Below are 21,824 nucleotides of genomic sequence, written 5' to 3'. Positions count from 1 at the left end.
GGTCCTGTATTTGGCTCCATCCATCTTCCCATCAATTTTAACCATCTTCCCTGTCCCTGCTGAAGAAAAGCATGCCCAAACCATGATGCTGCCACTGGGGATGGTGTGTTCAGGGTGATGAGCTGTGTTGCTTTTACGCCAAACATAACGTTTTGCATTTTTGCCAAAAAGTTCAATTTTGGTTTCATCTGACCAGAGCACCTTCTTCCACATGTTTGTGTCTCCCAGGTGGCTTGTGGCAAACTTTAAACAACACTTTTTATGGATATCTTTAAGAAATGGCTTTCTTCTTGCCACTCTTCCATAAAGGCCAGACTTGTGCAATATACGACTGATTATTGTCCTATGGACAGAGTCTCCCACCTCAGCTGTAGATCTCTGCAGTTCATCCAGAGTGATCATGGGCCTCTTGGCTGCATCTCTGATCAGTCTTCTCCTTGTATGAGCTGAAAGTTTAGAGGGACGGCCAGGTCTTGGTAGATTTGCAGTGGTCTGATACTCCTTCCATTTCAATATTATCGCTTGCACAGTGCTCCTTGGGATGTTTAAAGCTTGGGAAATCTTTTTGTATCCAAATCCGGCTTTAAACTTCTTCACAACAGTATCTCGGACCTGCCTGGTGTGTTCCTTGTTCTTCATGATGCTCTCTGCGCTTTTAACAGACCTCTGAGACTATCACAGTGCAGGTGCATTTATACGGAGACTTGATTACACAAAGGTGGATTGTATTTATCATCATTAGTCATTTAGGTCAACATTGGATCATTCAGAGATCCTCACTGAACTTCTGGAGAGAGTTTGCTGCACTGAAAGTAAAGGGGCTGAATAATTTTGCACGCCCAATTTTTCAGTTTTTGATTTGTTAAAAAAGTTTGAAATATCCAATAAATGTCGTTCCACTTCATGATTGTGTCCCACTTGTTGTTGATTCTTCACAAAAAAATACAGTTTTATATCTTTATGTTTGAAGCCTGAAATGTGGCAAAAGGTCGCAAAGTTCAAGGGGGCCGAATACTTTCGCAAGGCACTGTGTATATATATATATATATATATACACACCCACGCACACACCTGATATATATAGACACATACACCCACACACACCTGATATATATACACCCACGCACACACCTGATATATATATACACACATACACCCACACACATACACCTGATATATATACACACATACACCCACACACACACCTGATATATATATATACACATACACCTGATATATATACACACATACACCCACACACACACCTGATATATATACACACATACACATACACCTGATATATATATACACACATACACCCACGCACATACACCTGATATATATATATACACACATACACCTGATTATATATACACACATACACCCACGCACATACACCTGATTATATATACACACATACACCCACGCACATACACCTGATATATATATATATATATATATATATATATACACACATATACCCACACACACCTGATATATATATATACACACACACACATACACCCACGCACACACCTGATATATATACACACATACACCCACGCACACACCTGATATATATAGACACATACACCCACACACACCTGATATATATACACACATACACCCACGCACACACCTGATATATATACACACATACACCCACGCACACACCTGATATATATATACACACATACACCCACACACATACACCTGATATATATACACACATACACCCACACACACACCTGATATATATACACACATACACATACACCTGATATATATACACACATACACCCACACACACACCTGATATATATACACACATACACATACACCTGATATATATATATATACACACATACACCCACGCACATACACCTGATATATATATATACACACATACACCCACGCACATACACCTGATTATATATACACACATACACCCACGCACATACACCTGATTATATATACACACATACACCCACGCACATACACCTGATTATATATACACACATACACCCACGCACATACACCTGATATATATATATATATATATACACACATACCCACACACACCTGATATATATATATATACACACACACACACCTGATATATATATATATATATATATATATATATATATATATATATATATATACACACACACACACACACCTGATATATATATATATATATATATACACACACACCTGATATATATATATATATATATATATATATACACCCACACACACCTGATATATATACACACACACCTGATATATATATATATATATACACACACACACCTGATATATATACACACACTTTCCCTTTATACTTCCTAAAAGAGAGTTTACCTTGTGGATTCTCTCCTTCCATCTCCAACTGTTGGATGTCCCCCCCCCAGGCGTCTCACCAGGAGTTCTCCAAGCTGAAACAGTCCAACTCGGAGGCTAATGATCGTGAGGAGATGTTGAAGAAGCTGGCCTCAGCCCACGACAGCTACGTAGAGATCACCAGCAACCTCAGAGAGGGCACCAAGGTAACTGTCGCCTAGGGCAGTGGCTCCCAAACTGTAGGGCTGTGCCCCCGGGGATGCGCCAGGGTCCCCACCCCCCAAAAATATATATACGGTACCAGTCAAAAGTTTGGACACTCCTACTCATTCAAAGGTTTTTCTTTATTTTTTACTATTTTCTACATTGTAGAATAATAGTGAAGACATCAAAACTATGAAATAGCACATATGGAATCATGTAGTAACCAAAAAAATTTTAAACAAGTCAGAATATATATTAGATTCTTCAAAGTAGCCACTCTTTGCCTTGATGACAGCTTTGCACACACTTGGCATTCTCTCAACCACCTTCATGAGGTAGTCACCTGGAATGCTTTTCCAACAGTCTTGAAGGAGTTCCCACAAATGCTGAGCACTTGTTGGTTGCTTTTCCTTCACTCTGCGGTCCAACTCATCCCAAACCATTTCAAATGGGGTTGAGGTTGGGTGATTGTGGAGGCCAGGTCATCTGATGCAGTACTCCATCACTCTCCTCCTTCACTCCATCACTCTCCTCCATCACTGTCCTTACACAGCCTGGAGGTGAGTTAGGTCATTGTTCTGTTCAAAAACAAATGATAGTCCCATTTAAGCGCAAACCAGATGGGATGCATATCGCTGCAGGATGCTGTGGTAGCCATGCTGGTTAAGTGTGCCTTGAATTCTAAATAAATCACAGACGTGTCACCAGCAAAGCCCCCCCTCACCATCACACCACCTCCTCCATGCTTCACGGTGGGAACCACACATGCAGAGATCATCCGTTCACTTACTCTGCGTCTCACAAAGACACGGCGGTTGGAACCAAAAATCTCAAATTTGGACTCATCAGACCAAAGGACAGATTTCCACCGGTCTAATGTCCATAGGTTGTGTTTCTTGGCCCGAGCAAGTCTCTTCTTCTTATTGGTGTCCTTTAGTAGAGGTTTCTCTGCAGCAATTCAACCATGAAGGCCTGATTTTACACAGTCTCCTCTGAACAGTTGATGTTGAGATGTGTCTGTTACTTGAACTCTGAAACATTTATTTGGACTACAATTTGAGGCTGGTAACTCTAACAAACTTATCCTCCAGCAGAGGTAACTCTAACAAACTTATCCTCCAGCAGAGGTAACTCTAACAAACTTATCCTCCAGCAGAGGTAACTCTAACAAACTTATCCTCCAGCAGAGGTAACTCTAACAAACTTAACTCTTGGTCTTCCTTTCCTGTGGCGGTCCTCATGAGCCAGTTTCATCTCAGTGCTTGATGGTTTTCGCGACTGCGCTTAAAGAAACTTTCAAAGTTCTTGAAATTTTCCGGATTGACTGAACTTCATGTCTTAAAGTACTGATGGACTGTCACTTTGCTTATTTGAGCTGTTCTTGCCATAATATGGACTTGGTATTTTACCAAATAGGGCTCCTCTGTATCCCCCCCACCTTGTCACAACACAACTGATTGGTTCAAATGCATTAAGAAGGAAAGAAATTCCACAAATTAACTTATAACAAGGCACACCTCTTAATTGAAATGCATTCCTGGTGACTACCTCTGGTTGAGAGAATGCCAAGAGTGTGCAAAGCTGTCATCCTTTGAAGAATTTCAAATATAAAATATATTTTGATTTAACACTTTTTTTTGGTTACTACGATATGTTATTTAATAGTTTTGATGTCTTCACTATTATTCTACAATGTGTGTCCAAATTTGTGTGTGTGTGTTAAATGAACTCAGTCCGGCTTTAAATGTACTCTTGAAAGTTGTAATAGTAGAATACACAAGGTGACATTACTAAACTGGGTTGTAATAGTAGAATGCACAAGGTGACATTACTAAACTGGGTTGTAATAGTAGAATGTACAAGGTGACATTACTAAACTGGGTTGTAATAGTAGAATGTACAAGGTGACATTACTAAACTGGGTTGTAAATGGTAGAATGTACAAGGGAACGGCAGGAAGGGTTGTCTCTAAGGAACAAGAGGGTTGTCTCTAGGACTCTCTCTCCCAACAATACACAATAACAATGGTTGTTGGCCCGGAAAAACAACTGATTCGATAAGAGCTTGATGATTAATTGACTCCCTTGATGATTAATTGACTCCCTTGATGATTAATTGACTCCCTTGATGATTAATTGACTTGTCTTGAACCGGGTTTCAATCCAACCATTTCAATGTGGATGAATTACCTGACTCAATTTGTTTTAAACTCAAGCCGAGCCTTATGGGAATCGTACGTCTAAGATTTCCCACTGTCATATATTAATATATTTTAAATAAGCTAGACAAGGGTGGATAATTTTTTTGGGGTGCGGTGGATACACATTTATTGATGAAATGACCATGTCTAGGTGGACGTGTAGTCAGGCCACGATATGTTACGTTGTACTACCACCACGATGTTGGGAAGCAGAGTTTATAAGGTATTAGTTGTATGAACTTCGTAACTTCTTTTTGAAACTTCATCATGAATGATGACGGTTGAGGTGATGAGCTTCGTGCAAATTTCCAATAAATATTGAGGTTCATATTTGAATGTTGGTGACAGTGCTTGGCTGACACGTTTTTTAAAAAATATTTAAATAATGGTCTTGCTCTTATCTAATATAACCCTGTCCATAATCCATAACCCTGTCTAATATAACCCTGTCCATAATCCATAACCCTGTCTAATATAACCCTGTCCAATATAACCCTGTCCAATATAACCCTGTCCAATATAACCCTGTCCATAATCCATAACCCTGTCCAATATAACCCTGTCCATAATCCATAACCCTGTCCAATATAACCCTGTCCAATATAACCCTGTCCAATATAACCCTGTCCATAATCCATAACCCTGTCCAATATAACCCTGTCCATAATCCATAACCCTGTCCAATATAACCCTGTCCAATATAACCCTGTCCAATATAACCCTGTCCAATATAACCCTGTCCAATATAACCCTGTCCAATATAACCCTGTCCAATATAACCCTGTCCATAATCCATAACCCTGTCCATAATCCATAACCCTGTCCAATATAACCCTGTCCAATATAACCCTGTCCAATATAACCCTGTCCAATATAACCCTGTCCAATATAACCCTGTCCATAATCCATAACCCTGTCCAATATAACCCTGTCCAATATAACCCTGTCCAATATAACCCTGTCCAATATAACCCTGTCCATTTTTATCAGCAAACTGTTTGAAGTAATACACCAGAACCAGACTGGGCAAGTATGTCATTTATCTCAACAGTTTTTGAGACGAAATCCTCGGTAGAGTTGAAAATGTAACGGAAACGCATTGAACTTCTGCTTTTTATTCGCTACGTGGAAACTTAACAGCGGAAGAGCTTTAATGTGCGCTGTGTCATCACGCACAGGTTTCCTTTATCAACAACAAGTCGTTTTGATGGAAACATCTCTGGTTGGAAAATGCCCATTTTTTATTTTATTTTTTTTATTTTTTTACATTTTTTTTTATATTCACATAAATCTTTTCCTATTGGATGGAAACCTAGTTTCAGTCTGACCAATCACTTTCTTTCTCTCTCTGTAGTTCTACAACGACCTCACAGAGATCCTGCTGAAGTTCCAGAACAAGTGCAGTGACATCATCTTCGCGCGCAAGACAGAACGGGACGAACTGCTCAAGTGTGTGGTGGTGATGTCGTCTCTGTGATGATGATGATGATGATGATGCATCAATTGTTATATTTGTAATAATCAAACTATTGTCTTATTAGTGAAATATCATTAATTACATCATGGGGTTTCTGTGATTGGTGATCAAATCAAATTATTGGTCACATGCGCTGATTACAACAGGTGTAGACTCGACAGGTGTAGACTCTACAGGTGAAATGCTTAATTACGAGCCCAGTGCAGAGTAAAAAAAAAAAAGAAAGTAAGACAAATATTTGCTAAAAAAGAAAATGGTAACAAACAATCCTATATACAAGGAGCACCGAGGCAATGTGCAGGGGTACGAGGTAGTTGAGGTAATGCAGTATGTGAAAGTGACTAGGCTATCGAGACAGATAAACAGACTAGCAGCAGCGTGAGTGTGTGCGTAGAGTCTGGGGAGTGTGTGGGTAGAGTCTGGGGAGTGTGTGGGTAGAGTCTGGGGAGTGTGTGGGTAGAGTCTGGGGAGTGTGTGGGTAGAGTCTGGGGAGTGTGTGGGTAGAGTCTGGGGAGTGTGTGGGTAGAGTCTGGGGAGTGTGTGGGTAGAGTCTGGGGAGTGTGTGGGTAGAGTCTGGGGAGTGTGTGGGTAGAGTCTGGGGAGTGTGTGGGTAGAGTCTGGGGAGTGTGTGGGTAGAGTCTGGGGAGTGTGTGGGTAGAGTGTGTGGGTAGAGTCTGGGGAGTGTGTGGGTAGAGTCTGGGGAGTGTGTGGGTAGTGCAAGAGTTGGTGCACAACAACTAACGTATAGATAAACAATAAAGGAGGTTGATGTGAGTTGCCATTTGATTAACTTGTCTTGGGGGGTGATTCATGTGCACAAGAAGGGACCGTGACTATCAACTGATGTTGTGGTTTCCGTGGTGACCGACTGACATTGCTGTTGTTGTTGTGGTTACCCACCCAGGGACTTGCAGCAGAGCATCGCCAGGGAGCCCAGCGCCCCGTCCTTTAATGTCCCCGCCTACCAGACTAACCCTGCTCCCACTGCCGCCGACCCAACCCCTGCTCCCAGGACTGTCTTTGTAAGTAGCCAATCATCGATGGGCAGGTGGGAGGATCGAATCAGAGGGCAGCTCTGTACCATAGAGGTGACTCGATTAAGGGACAGATAGAAATGTACTGGGGGAGGGGTGGTCAGAAATAGGGGTGGGTTGTTTAAAAAAAATGGTTCACATTTAAAAAAAAAAATTAAAAAAAACAATTATTCTGGTTTACAGAATCCTATTTTTAAAAGACGTTTTATTTTACCCTCTTTTTCTCCAATTACGATCGTGTCTCATCGCTGCAACTCCTCAACGGGCTCAGGAGAGGCGAAGGTCATGCATCCTCTGAAACATGACCCGCCAAACCGCACTTCTTAACACCCACCCACTTAACCATTCAACTGCCGACCGAAGTCCGCCTGCAGGCGCCCGGACCCCGCCACCAGGAGTCGCAAAGCCCCCCGCCCCCCAGCTAAAAAACCCCCCTCCCCCCAGCCAAACGCCCCCCCTAACCATTGTGCACTGCAATCGTTCCTGGCCGGCTGTGATACAGCCTGAAATCGAACCAGTGCCCCGTCCTTTAATGTCCCCGCCTACCAGACTAACCCTGCTCCCACTGCCGCCGACCTGTAGAGACGCCTCTAGCACTGAGATGCAGTGCCTTCGACCGCTGCGCCACTCGGGAGCTCTGGTTCTTTTGACTGGTACTGTATGTTAAAGGTCAAGTGAAGATGTTTTTATCTCCATATCAAATCATTTCTGGTTAACAATTGACTGTCATTGTTTTCAAAAATAGCTTCTTTGCAAAGAGCAATTTCTCAAGCAGAAATGTTGCTAGGCTGTTATTGGCAGAGAGGTTTGGAACTCTTTCTTATTGGTCTATTGAATAATTTACACCAGGCAGGCCAAAACTCCATCCCACCGAAACAGGCTGAAGTTTCAGGCGGTCTTTTCAAACGGCTCTTACACCTAAAAGGATATCATAGTTTTCTGAATTTCACGGTATGATTCCAACCTCATAGTGTGGAAATACACTCAGCAAAAAAAGAAACATCCCCCTTTCAGGACCCTGTCTTTCAAAGATCGTTTGTAAAAATCCAAATAACTTCACAGATCTTCATTGTAAAGGGTTTAAACACGGTTTCCCATGTTTGTTCAATGAACCATAAACGATTAATGAACATGCTCCTGTGGAACGGTCTTTAAGACACTAACAGCTTACAGACGATAGGCAATTAAGGTCACAGTTATGAAAATGTAGGGCACTAAAGAGGCCTTTCTACTGACTCTGGAAAAACACACAAAAAAAGATGCCCAGGGTCCCTGCTCATCTGTGTGAATGTGCCTTAGGCCTGCTGCAAGGAGGCATGAGGACTGCAGATGTGACCAGGGCAATAAATGGCAATGTCCGTACTGTGAGACGCCTAAGACAGGATGGACAGGACGGACAGCATGTGTGTGTTTGTGTTGTACCTCCCTGTTCCATAAGGTGCATTTTGATCTGTTATTTTTTAAATATTATTTTACTGCTTGTGTGAGTTACCTAATGTGGAATAGATTTCCCTGTAGTCATGGTTCTATGTAGTTCTGTGTGCCTCCCATAGTCTGTTCTGGACTTGGTGATTGTGAAGATACCTCTGGTAACATGTCTTGCTGGGGGACTGAGTTATGTGCCAGTAGTTTAAACAGATACCTCTGGTAACATGTCTTGCTGGGGGACTGAGCTGTGTGTCAGTAGTTTAAACAGATACCTCTGGTAACATGTCTTGTTGGGGGACTGAGTTATGTGTCAGTAGTTTAAACAGACACCTCTGGTAACATGTCTTGTTGGGTTTGCATGGGGGACTGAGCTGTGTGTCAGTAGTTAAAACAGACACCTCTGGTAACATGTCTTGATGGGGGACTGAGTTATGTGTCAGTAGTTAAAACAGACACCTCTGGTAACATGTCTTGTTGGGTTTGCATGGGGGACTGAGTTATGTGCCAGTAGTTTAAACAGACACCTCTGGTAACATGTCTTGTTGGGGGACTGAGCTGTGTGCTAGTAGTTTAAACAGACACCTCTGGTAACATGTCTTGCTGGGGGACTGAGCTGTGTGTCAGTAGTTTAAACAGACACCTCTGGTAACATGTCTTGTTGGGTTTGCATGGGGGACTGAGTTATGTAATTTAAACAGACACCTCTGGTAACATGTCTTGTTGGGTTTGCATGGGGGACTGAGTTATGTGTCAGTAGTTTAAACAGACACCTCTGGTAACATGTCTTGTTGGGTTTGCATGGAGGACTGAGCTGTGTGTCAGTAGTTAAAACAGACACCTCTGGTAACATGTCTTGTTGGGTTTGCATGGGGGACTGAGCTGTGTGCCAGTAGTTTAAACAGACACCTCTGGTAACATGTCTTGCTGTGGGACTGAGCTGTGTGCCAGTAGTTTAAACAGACACCTCTGGTAACATGTCTTGTTGGGGGACTGAGCTGTGTGTCAGTAGTTAAAACAGACACCTCTGGTAACATGTCTTGCTGTGGGACTGAGCTGTGTGCCAGTAGTTTAAACAGACACCTCTGGTAACATGTCTTGTTGGGGGACTGAGCTGTGTGCCAGTAGTTAAAACAGACACCTCTGGTAACATGTCTTGTTGGGGGACTGAGCTGTGTGTCAGTAGTTTAAACAGACACCTCTGGTAACATGTCTTGATGGGGGACTGAGCTGTGTGTCAGTAGTTAAAACAGACACCTCGGGTAACATGTCTTGATGGGGGACTGAGTTATGTGCCAGTAGTTAAAACAGACACCTCTGGTAACATGTCTTGATGGGGGACTGAGCTGTGTGCCAGTAGTTAAAACAGACACCTCTGGTAACATGTCTTGTTGGAGGACTGAGCTGTGTGCCAGTAGTTTAAACAGACACCTCTGGTAACATGTCTTGATGGGTTTGCATGGAGGACTGAGCTGTGTGCCAGTAGTTTAAACAGACACCTCTGGTAATATGTCTTGATGGAGGACTGAGTTATGTGCCAGTAGTTTAAACAGACACCTCTGGTAACATGTCTTGATGGGGGACTGAGTTATGTGTCAGTAGTTTAAACAGACACCTCTGGTAACATGTCTTGTTGGGGGACTGAGTTATGTGCCAGTAGTTTAAACAGACACCTCTGGTAACATGTCTTGTTGGGGGACTGAGTTATGTGTCAGTAGTTTAAACAGACACCTCTGGTAACATGTCTTGTTGGGGGACTGAGTTATGTGCTAGTAGTTAAAACAGACACCTCTGGTAACATGTCTTGTTGGGTTTGCATGGGGGACTGAGCAATGTGTCAGTAGTTTAAACAGACACCTCTGGTAACATGTCTTGTTGGGTTTGCATGGGGGACTGAGTTATGTGTCAGTAGTTTAAACAGACACCTCTGGTAACATGTCTTGTTGGGTTTGCATGGGGGACTGAGCTGTGTGTCAGTAGTTAAAACAGATACCTCTGGTAACATGTCTTGTTGGGGGACTGAGTTATGTGTCAGTAGTTTAAACAGACACCTCTGGTAACATGTCTTGTTGGGGGACTGAGTTATGTGTCAGTAGTTTAAACAGACACCTCTGGTAACATGTCTTGATGGGGGACTGAGTTATGTGTCAGTAGTTAAAACAGACACCTCTGGTAACATGTCTTGATGGAGGACTGAGTTGTGTGTCAGTAGTTTAAACAGACACCTCTGGTAACATGTCTTGTTGGGGGACTGAGTTATGTGCTAGTAGTTAAAACAGACACCTCTGGTAACATGTCTTGTTGGGGGACTGAGCTGTGTGTCAGTAGTTTAAACAGACACCTCTGGTAACATGTCTTGTTGGGGGACTGAGCTGTGTGTCAGTAGTTAAAACAGACACCTCTGGTAACATGTCTTGATGGGTTTGCATGGAGGACTGAGCTGTGTGTCAGTAGTTAAAACAGACACCTCTGGTAACATGTCTTGTTGGGGGACTGAGCTGTGTGTCAGTAGTTAAAACAGACACCTCTGGTAACATGTCTTGATGGGTTTGCATGGAGGACTGAGCTGTGTGCCAGTAGTTTAAACAGACACCTCTGGTAATATGTCTTGATGGAGGACTGAGTTATGTGCCAGTAGTTTAAACAGACACCTCTGGTAACATGTCTTGATGGGGGACTGAGTTATGTGTCAGTAGTTTAAACAGACACCTCTGGTAACATGTCTTGTTGGGGGACTGAGTTATGTGCCAGTAGTTTAAACAGACACCTCTGGTAACATGTCTTGTTGGGGGACTGAGTTATGTGTCAGTAGTTTAAACAGACACCTCTGGTAACATGTCTTGTTGGGGGACTGAGTTATGTGCTAGTAGTTAAAACAGACACCTCTGGTAACATGTCTTGTTGGGTTTGCATGGGGGACTGAGCAATGTGTCAGTAGTTTAAACAGACACCTCTGGTAACATGTCTTGTTGGGTTTGCATGGGGGACTGAGTTATGTGTCAGTAGTTTAAACAGACACCTCTGGTAACATGTCTTGTTGGGTTTGCATGGGGGACTGAGCTGTGTGTCAGTAGTTAAAACAGATACCTCTGGTAACATGTCTTGTTGGGGGACTGAGTTATGTGTCAGTAGTTTAAACAGACACCTCTGGTAACATGTCTTGTTGGGGGACTGAGTTATGTGTCAGTAGTTTAAACAGACACCTCTGGTAACATGTCTTGATGGGGGACTGAGTTATGTGTCAGTAGTTAAAACAGACACCTCTGGTAACATGTCTTGATGGAGGACTGAGTTGTGTGTCAGTAGTTTAAACAGACACCTCTGGTAACATGTCTTGTTGGGGGACTGAGTTATGTGCTAGTAGTTAAAACAGACACCTCTGGTAACATGTCTTGTTGGGGGACTGAGCTGTGTGTCAGTAGTTTAAACAGACACCTCTGGTAACATGTCTTGTTGGGGGACTGAGCTGTGTGTCAGTAGTTAAAACAGACACCTCTGGTAACATGTCTTGTTGGGTTTGCATGGAGGACTGAGCTGTGTGTCAGTAGTTAAAACAGACACCTCTGGTAACATGTCTTGTTGGGGGACTGAGCTGTGTGTCAGTAGTTAAAACAGACACCTCTGGTAACATGTCTTGTTGGGTTTGCATGGAGGACTGAGCTGTGTGCCAGTAGTTAAAACAGACACCTCTGGTAACATGTCTTGTTGGGTTTGCATGGAGGACTGAGCTGTGTGCCAGTAGTTTAAACAGACACCTCTGGTAACATGTCTTGATGGGTTTGCATGGAGGACTGAGCTGTGTGCCAGTAGTTTAAACAGACACCTCTGGTAACATGTCTTGTTGGGGGACTGAGTTATGTGCCAGTAGTTTAAACAGACACCTCTGGTAACATGTCTTGCTGGGGGACTGAGTTATGTGTCAGTAGTTTAAACAGACACCTCTGGTAACATGTCTTGTTGGGGGACTGAGCTGTGTGCTAGTAGTTTAAACAGACACCTCTGGTAACATGTCTTGTTGGGGGACTGAGTTATGTGCCAGTAGTTTAAACAGACACCTCTGGTAACATGTCTTGTTGGGTATGCATGGAGGACTGAGCTGTGTGCCAGTAGTTTAAACAGACACCTCTGGTAACATGTCTTGCTGGGGGACTGAGCTGTGTGTCAGTAGTTAAAACAGACACCTCTGGTAACATGTCTTGATGGGGGACTGAGTTATGTGCCAGTAGTTTACACAGACACCTCTGGTAACATGTCTTGATGGGGGACTGAGTTATGTGTCAGTAGTTTAAACAGACACCTCTGGTAACATGTCTTGCTGGGGGACTGAGCTGTGTGTCTGTAGTTAAAACAGACACCTCTGGTAACATGTCTTGTTGGGGGACTGAGCTGTGTGCTAGTAGTTTAAACAGACACCTCTGGTAACATGTCTTGCTGGGGGACTGAGTTATGTGCCAGTAGTTTAAACAGACACCTCTGGTAACATGTCTTGCTGGGGGACTGAGTTATGTGCTAGTAGTTAAAACAGACACCTCTGGTAACATGTCTTGTTGGGTTTGCATGGGGGACTGAGCTATGTGTCAGTAGTTTAAACAGACACCTCTGGTAACATGTCTTGTTGGGTTTGCATGGGGGACTGTTATGTGTCAGTAGTTTAAACAGACACCTCTGGTAACATGTCTTGTTGGGTTTGCATGGGGGACTGAGCTATGTGTCAGTAGTTTAAACAGACAACTCTGGTAACATGTCTTGTTGGGGGACTGAGCTATGTGTCAGTAGTTTAAACAGACACCTCTGGTAACATGTCTTGTTGGGGGACTGAGCTGTGTGTCAGTAGTTTAAACAGACACCTCTGGTAACATGTCTTGTTGGGTTTGCATGGGGGACTGAGTTATGTAATTTAAACAGACACCTCTGGTAACATGTCTTGTTGGGTTTGCATGGGGGACTGAGTTATGTAATTTAAACAGACACCTCTGGTAACATGTCTTGTTGGGTTTGCATGGAGGACTGAGCTGTGTGTCAGTAGTTAAAACAGACACCTCTGGTAACATGTCTTGTTGGGTTTGCATGGGGGACTGAGCTGTGTGCCAGTAGTTTAAACAGACACCTCTGGTAACATGTCTTGCTGGGGGACTGAGCTGTGTGCCAGTAGTTTAAACAGACACCTCTGGTAACATGTCTTGTTGGGGGACTGAGCTGTGTGTCAGTAGTTAAAACAGACACCTCTGGTAACATGTCTTGTTGGGTTTGCATGGGGGACTGAGCTGTGTGCCAGTAGTTAAAACAGACACCTCTGGTAACATGTCTTGTTGGGGGACTGAGCTGTGTGTCAGTAGTTTAAACAGACACCTCTGGTAACATGTCTTGATGGGGGACTGAGCTGTGTGTCAGTAGTTTAAACAGACACCTCTGGTAACATGTCTTGATGGGGGACTGAGCTGTGTGCCAGTAGTTAAAACAGACACCTCTGGTAACGTGTCTTGATGGGGGACTGAGCTGTGTGCCAGTAGTTAAAACAGACACCTCTGGTAACATGTCTTGTTGGAGGACTGAGCTGTGTGCCAGTAGTTTAAACAGACACCTCTGGTAACATGTCTTGATGGGTTTGCATGGAGGACTGAGTTGTGTGCCAGTAGTTTAAACAGACACCTCTGGTAACATGTCTTGATGGGTTTGCATGGAGGACTGAGCTGTGTGCCAGTAGTTTAAACAGACACCTCTGGTAACATGTCTTGATGGAGGACTGAGTTATGTGCCAGTAGTTTAAACAGACACCTCTGGTAACATGTCTTGTTGGGGGACTGAGTTATGTGCCAGTAGTTTAAACAGACACCTCTGGTAACATGTCTTGTTGGGGGACTGAGTTATGTGCCAGTAGTTTAAACAGACACCTCTGGTAACATGTCTTGATGGAGGACTGAGCTGTGTGCCAGTAGTTTAAACAGACACCTCTGGTAACATGTCTTGTTGGGGGACTGAGTTATGTGCCAGTAGTTTAAACAGACACCTCTGGTAACATGTCTTGATGGAGGACTGAGTTATGTGCCAGTAGTTTAAACAGACACCTCTGGTAACATGTCTTGATGGGGGACTGAGTTATGTGTCAGTAGTTTAAACAGACACCTCTGGTAACATGTCTTGTTGGGGGACTGAGTTATGTGCCAGTAGTTTAAACAGACACCTCTGGTAACATGTCTTGTTGGGGGACTGAGTTATGTGTCAGTAGTTTAAACAGACACCTCTGGTAACATGTCTTGTTGGGGGACTGAGCTGTGTGTCAGTAGTTAAAACAGACACCTCTGGTAACATGTCTTGTTGGGTTTGCATGGAGGACTGAGCTGTGTGTCAGTAGTTAAAACAGACACCTCTGGTAACATGTCTTGTTGGGTTTGCATGGAGGACTGAGCTGTGTGCCAGTAGTTTAAACAGACACCTCTGGTAACATGTCTTGTTGGAGGACTGAGCTGTGTGCCAGTAGTTTAAACAGACACCTCTGGTAACATGTCTTGATGGGTTTGCATGGAGGACTGAGTTGTGTGCCAGTAGTTTAAACAGACACCTCTGGTAACATGTCTTGATGGGTTTGCATGGAGGACTGAGCTGTGTGCCAGTAGTTTAAACAGACACCTCTGGTAACATGTCTTGATGGAGGACTGAGTTATGTGCCAGTAGTTTAAACAGACACCTCTGGTAACATGTCTTGTTGGGGGACTGAGTTATGTGCCAGTAGTTTAAACAGACACCTCTGGTAACATGTCTTGATGGAGGACTGAGCTGTGTGCCAGTAGTTTAAACAGACACCTCTGGTAACATGTCTTGTTGGGGGACTGAGTTATGTGCCAGTAGTTTAAACAGACACCTCTGGTAACATGTCTTGATGGAGGACTGAGTTATGTGCCAGTAGTTTAAACAGACACCTCTGGTAACATGTCTTGATGGGGGACTGAGTTATGTGTCAGTAGTTTAAACAGACACCTCTGGTAACATGTCTTGTTGGGGGACTGAGTTATGTGCCAGTAGTTTAAACAGACACCTCTGGTAACATGTCTTGTTGGGGGACTGAGTTATGTGTCAGTAGTTTAAACAGACACCTCTGGTAACATGTCTTGTTGGGGGACTGAGCTGTGTGTCAGTAGTTAAAACAGACACCTCTGGTAACATGTCTTGTTGGAGGACTGAGCTGTGTGTCAGTAGTTAAAACAGACACCTCTGGTAACATGTCTTGTTGGGGGACTGAGTTATGTGCCAGTAGTTAAAACAGACACCTCTGGTAACATGTCTTGTTGGGTTTGCATGGAGGACTGAGCTGTGTGTCAGTAGTTAAAACAGACACCTCTGGTAACATGTCTTGTTGGGTTTGCATGGAGGACTGAGCTGTGTGCCAGTAGTTTAAACAGACACCTCTGGTAACATGTCTTGATGGGTTTGCATGGAGGACTGAGCTGTGTGCCAGTAGTTTAAACAGACACCTCTGGTAACATGTCTTGATGGAGGACTGAGTTATGTGTCAGTAGTTTAAACAGACACCTCTGGTAACATGTCTTGTTGGGGGACTGAGTTATGTGCTAGTAGTTAAAACAGACACCTCTGGTAACATGTCTTGTTGGGTTTGCATGGGGGACTGAGCAATGTGTCAGTAGTTTAAACAGACACCTCTGGTAACATGTCTTGTTGGGGGACTGAGTTATGTGTCAGTAGTTTAAACAGACACCTCTGGTAACATGTCTTGTTGGGGGACTGAGTTATGTGTCAGTAGTTTAAACAGACACCTCTGGTAACATGTCTTGATGGGGGACTGAGTTATGTGTCAGTAGTTAAAACAGACACCTCTGGTAACATGTCTTGATGGAGGACTGAGTTATGTGTCAGTAGTTTAAACAGACACCTCTGGTAACATGTCTTGATGGGGGACTGAGTTATGTGTCAGTAGTTAAAACAGACACCTCTGGTAACATGTCTTGTTGGAGGACTGAGCTGTGTGTCAGTAGTTTAAACAGACACCTCTGGTAACATGTCTTGATGGGGGACTGAGTTATGTGTCAGTAGTTAAAACAGACACCTCTGGTAACATGTCTTGTTGGAGGACTGAGCTGTGTGTCAGTAGTTTAAACAGACACCTCTGGTAACATGTCTTGTTGGGTTTGCATGGAGGACTGAGCTGTGTGCCAGTAGTTAAAACAGACACCTCTGGTAACATGTCTTGTTGGGTTTGCATGGAGGACTGAGCTGTGTGCCAGTAGTTTAAACAGACACCTCTGGTAACATGTCTTGATGGGTTTGCATGGAGGACTGAGCTGTGTGCCAGTAGTTTAAACAGACACCTCTGGTAACATGTCTTGATGGAGGACTGAGTTATGTGCCAGTAGTTTAAACAGACACCTCTGGTAACATGTCTTGATGGAGGACTGAGTTATGTGCCAGTAGTTTAAACAGACACCTCTGGTAACATGTCTTGATGGGGGACTGAGTTATGTGCCAGTAGTTTAAACAGACACCTCTGGTAACATGTCTTGATGGAGGACTGAGTTATGTGCCAGTAGTTTAAACAGACACCTCTGGTAACATGTCTTGATGGAGGACTGAGCTGTGTGTCGGTAGTTTAAACAGACACCTCTGGTAACATGTCTTGATGGAGGACTGAGTTATGTGCCAGTAGTTTAAACAGACACCTCTGGTAACATGTCTTGTTGAGGGACTGAGTTATGTGCCAGTAGTTTAAACAGACACCTCTGGTAACATGTCTTGATGGGTTTGCATGGAGGACTGAGCTGTGTGCTAGTAGTTTAAACAGACACCTCTGGTAACATGTCTTGATGGAGGACTGAGCTGTGTGTCAGTAGTTTAAACAGACACCTCTGGTAACATGTCTTGATGGAGGACTGAGTTATGTGCCAGTAGTTTAAACAGACACCTCTGGTAACATGTCTTGATGGAGGACTGAGCTGTGTGCCAGTAGTTTAAACAGACACCTCTGGTAACATGTCTTGATGGAGGACTGAGTTATGTGTCAGTAGTTTAAACAGACAACTCTGGTAACATGTCTTGATGGAGGACTGAGTTATGTGTCAGTAGTTAAAACAGACACCTCTGGTAACATGTCTTGATGGAGGACTGAGTTATGTGTCAGTAGTTTAAACAGACACCTCTGGTAACATGTCTTGATGGAGGACTGAGTTATGTGTCAGTAGTTTAAACAGACAACTCTGGTAACATGTCTTGATGGAGGACTGAGTTATGTGCCAGTAGTTTAAACAGACACCTCTGGTAACATGTCTTGATGGAGGACTGAGTTATGTGCCAGTAGTTTAAACAGACACCTCTGGTAACATGTCTTGATGGAGGACTGAGTTATGTGCCAGTAGTTTAAACAGACACCTCTGGTAACATGTCTTGATGGAGGACTGAGTTATGTGCCAGTAGTTTAAACAGACACCTCTGGTAACATGTCTTGATGGAGGACTGAGTTATGTGCCAGTAGTTTAAACAGACACCTCTGGTAACATGTCTTGATGGAGGACTGAGTTATGTGCCAGTAGTTTAAACAGACACCTCTGGTAACATGTCTTGCTGGGGGACTGAGTTATGTGTCAGTAGTTAAAACAGACACCTCTGGTAACATGTCTTGATGGAGGACTGAGTTATGTGCCAGTAGTTTAAACAGACACCTCTGGTAACATGTCTTGATGGAGGACTGAGTTATGTGCCAGTAGTTTAAACAGACACCTCTGGTAACATGTCTTGATGGAGGACTGAGTTATGTGCCAGTAGTTTAAACAGACACCTCTGGTAACATGTCTTGATGGAGGACTGAGTTATGTGCCAGTAGTTTAAACAGACACCTCTGGTAACATGTCTTGCTGGGGGACTGAGTTATGTGTCAGTAGTTAAAACAGACACCTCTGGTAACATGTCTTGATGGAGGACTGAGTTATGTGCCAGTAGTTTAAACAGACACCTCTGGTAACATGTCTTGATGGAGGACTGAGTTATGTGCCAGTAGTTTAAACAGACACCTCTGGTAACATGTCTTGATGGGGGACTGAGTTATGTGCCAGTAGTTTAAACAGACACCTCTGGTAACATGTCTTGTTGGGGGACTGAGTTATGTGCCAGTAGTTTAAACAGACACCTCTGGTAACATGTCTTGATGGGGGACTGAGTTATGTGCCAGTAGTTTAAACAGACACCTCTGGTAACATGTCTTGATGGGGGACTGAGTTATGTGCCAGTAGTTTAAACAGACACCTCTGGTAACATGTCTTGATGGAGGACTGAGTTATGTGCCAGTAGTTTAAACAGACAACTCTGGTAACATGTCTTGTTGGGTATACATGGAGGACTGAGTTATGTGCCAGTAGTTTTAAGAATGTTTGCACTTGATAACAAACAAAACCAAAAGTTTGTCTACCTTCTGAAGGAAAACACGTTGGAAAATTCAAACCTATATTTTCTGGAGAAGACCTGTTTTTGAACAATGTGCCATGCTGCCTTGTTGACCATGTGACCGGGCAGCACAGATTACTGATGGATTTGATCAGGCCGCTCCTCTTCACCGGTTCACACCGGTTCAGCCTAATCAAACTTGCTCAATCACGACAGAGATGAACATGAATGTAAATGTTGTCTCTTATTGTGAAAATATAATTTTTCAAGCGATCAATAAATGAAATGTTTATCAGTGTTTACTAGTTATCTATTTATTTTTTTATTGATCACTTATTTTCACTTCTTTCCCGTTCCCAGCAGCCTCAGCAGCCCCAGGTGAAGGCCCAGCCGCCCCAGCGGCCCCCTCCTCCTGCCTTCACCCCCCAGGCCGCCTCCGCACCTGGTAACCCTCCAGACAACCAGCCTCAACCAGGAAACCCCCCACCCATGGCCCCTCCCTCACAGGCACAGGGACCGCCTTACCCCACCTACCAGGGATACCCAGGGTGAATCAATCAATACCTTTATTGTCCCAGTCGGCAGACTGTGTGAGAGTTGCACAACTGTTATCCGTCCGTTGTTCTAGTCACACTTCCATTGCTGTTCTCTCTCCCTCCCCCTCTTCTAACTATCCCTCCCCCCTATCTCCTAACTCTCTCTCTGTCTCTCCTAACTCTCTCTCTGTCTCTCCTAACTCTCTCTCTGTCTCTCTCCTAACTCTCTCTCTGTCTCTCTCCTAACTCTCTCTCTGTCTCTCTCCTAACTCTCTCTCTGTCTCTCTCCTAACTCTCTCTCTGTCTCTCTCCTAACTCTCTCTCTGTCTCTCTCCTAACTCTCTCTCTGTCTCTCTCCTAACTCTCTCTCTGTCTCTCTCCTAACTCTCTCTCTGTCTCTCTCCTAACTCTCTCTCTGTCTCTCTCCTAACTCTCTCTCTGTCTCTCTCCTAACTCTCTCTCTGTCTCTCTCCTAACTCTCTCTCTGTCTCTCTCCTAACTCTCTCTCTGTCTCTCTCCTAACTCTCTCTCTGTCTCTCTCCTAACTCTCTCTCTGTCTCTCTCCTAACTCTCTCTCTGTCTCTCTCCTAACTCTCTCGCTGTCTCTCTCCTAACTCTCTCTCTCTCTCCTAACTCTCTCTCTCTCTCTCTCTCCTAACTCTCTCTCTCTCTCTCTTAACTCTCTCTCTGTCTCTCTCCTAACTCTCTCTCTGTCTCTCTCCTAACTCTCTCTCTGTCTCTCTCCTAACTCTCTCTCTGTCTCTCTCCTAACTCTCTCTCTCTCTCTCTCCTAACTCTCTCTCTCTCTCTCTTAACTCTCTCTCTGTCTCTCTCCTAACTCTCTCTCTGTCTCTCTCCTAACTCTCTCTCTGTCTCTCTCCTAACTCTCTCTCTGTCTCTCTCCTAACTCTCTCTCTGTCTCTCTCCTAACTCTCTCTCTGTCTCTCTCCTAACTCTCTCTCTGTCTCTCTCCTAACTCTCTCTCTGTCTCTCTCCTAACTCTCTCTCTTCTAACTATCCCTCCCCCTCTCTCTCCTAACTCTCTCTCTTCTAACTATCCCTCCCCCTCTCTCTCCTAACTCTGTCTCTCCTAACTCTCTGTCTCTCCTAACTCTCTGTCTCTCCTAACTCTCTGTCTCTCCTAACTCTCTGTCTCTCCTAACTCTCTGTCTCTCCTAACTCTCTGTCTCTCCTAACTCTCTGTCTCTCCTAACTCTGTCTCTCCTAACTCTCTGTCTCTCCTAACTCTCGCTCCTAACTCTGTCTCTGTATCTCCAGGTATGCCTACCAGATGCCTATGGGTTATAACTCTCTCTCTGCCTCTGTATCTCCAGGTATGCCTACCAGATGCCCATGGGTTATAACCCGTATGCAGCGTACGGCCAGTACAACATGCCCCCCGCTATGCAGCCTAACATGCAGCCCTACGTCCCCTATCAGCAGGCCCCAGCACCTGGACAGGGGGGTTTCCCCGGGACCCCCCCCACACAGCAGCACCCCTACACCTACCAACAGCAGCCCCAGCACCCACCACATCAACCATACTACCCACAACAATAACTACTGTGTAAACTCTATCATTCCCTCTCTTCCCACTTTTCAGCCCTTCTACCCCTCCCCTCTGCCATCCTCCAACTGACAGCAGAAACCGTGATTCTAACCTCTGCAATAAATTCTCGCTCTCTCCCTCCCCTCCTTCCTTCCTTCCCTCCCTACTCTACCCTTACTCTATCCCACCACCCTTGTTTAATTCATTTTTCATATAATTTTTCTAATTATTGCGTTGATTCTTTATTTAATTCCTAACTTCTCGTCCTGATCTAACTGACTTCCTGGTTTTGGGCTGGGCCTCTTTTAGAACACTAAAAAAAACAAAAACAAACACAACATTTTATTGTCACATCCACCAGACATGTGGAGGTCGTAGTAGTACGACACCCCTGACATGTGGAGGTCGTAGTAGTACGACACCCCTGACATGTGGAGGTCGTAGTAGGACGACACCCCTGACATGTAGAGGTCGTAGTAGGACGACACCCCTGACATGTAGAGGTCGTAGTAGTACGACACCCCTGACATGTAGAGGTCGTAGTAGTACGACACCCCTGACATGTGGAGGTCGTAGTAGGACGACACCCCTGACATGTGGAGGTCGTAGTAGTACGACACCCCTGACATGTAGAGGTCGTAGTAGTACGACACCCCTGACATGTAGAGGT

General features: G+C 44.1%; 1 protein-coding gene and 1 long non-coding RNA gene across 5 annotated transcripts in view; one reads left to right on the top strand and one right to left on the bottom strand.

Moving 5' to 3' along the window:
* Positions 1–21,468, top strand: part of LOC110487897 (programmed cell death 6-interacting protein) — a 37,178-nt gene extending 15,710 nt beyond the window's left edge. For 2 of the 4 annotated variants that reach the window (XM_036971817.1, XM_036971814.1), the window contains exons 14-18: positions 2,418–2,552; positions 6,105–6,199; positions 7,132–7,249; positions 19,430–19,617; positions 20,940–21,468. In XM_036971817.1, coding sequence (XP_036827712.1) covers positions 2,418–2,552; positions 6,105–6,199; positions 7,132–7,249; positions 19,430–19,617; positions 20,940–21,165 — 762 coding nt within the window. In that variant the 3' untranslated portion in view covers positions 21,166–21,468. The remainder of the gene's footprint in view (positions 1–2,417; positions 2,553–6,104; positions 6,200–7,131; positions 7,250–19,429; positions 19,618–20,939) is intronic. The other 2 variants (XM_036971816.1, XM_036971815.1) reach the window with 2 other exon arrangements.
* LOC118946535 lies at positions 11,221–12,446 on the bottom strand. Its single transcript, XR_005041414.1, has 3 exons — positions 12,374–12,446; positions 12,180–12,247; positions 11,221–11,279 (listed from the first exon to the last, which is right to left on the bottom strand). It is a non-coding gene; the product is annotated as an uncharacterized LOC118946535 (long non-coding RNA).
* Positions 21,469–21,824: the final 356 nt, after the last annotated feature.

This window comes from Oncorhynchus mykiss, chromosome 32, assembly GCF_013265735.2.
Source record: "Oncorhynchus mykiss isolate Arlee chromosome 32, USDA_OmykA_1.1, whole genome shotgun sequence".
In the NCBI taxonomy this organism is placed as follows: domain Eukaryota; kingdom Metazoa; phylum Chordata; class Actinopteri; order Salmoniformes; family Salmonidae; genus Oncorhynchus; species Oncorhynchus mykiss.
This window is presented reverse-complemented; position numbering and strand designations above follow the sequence as displayed.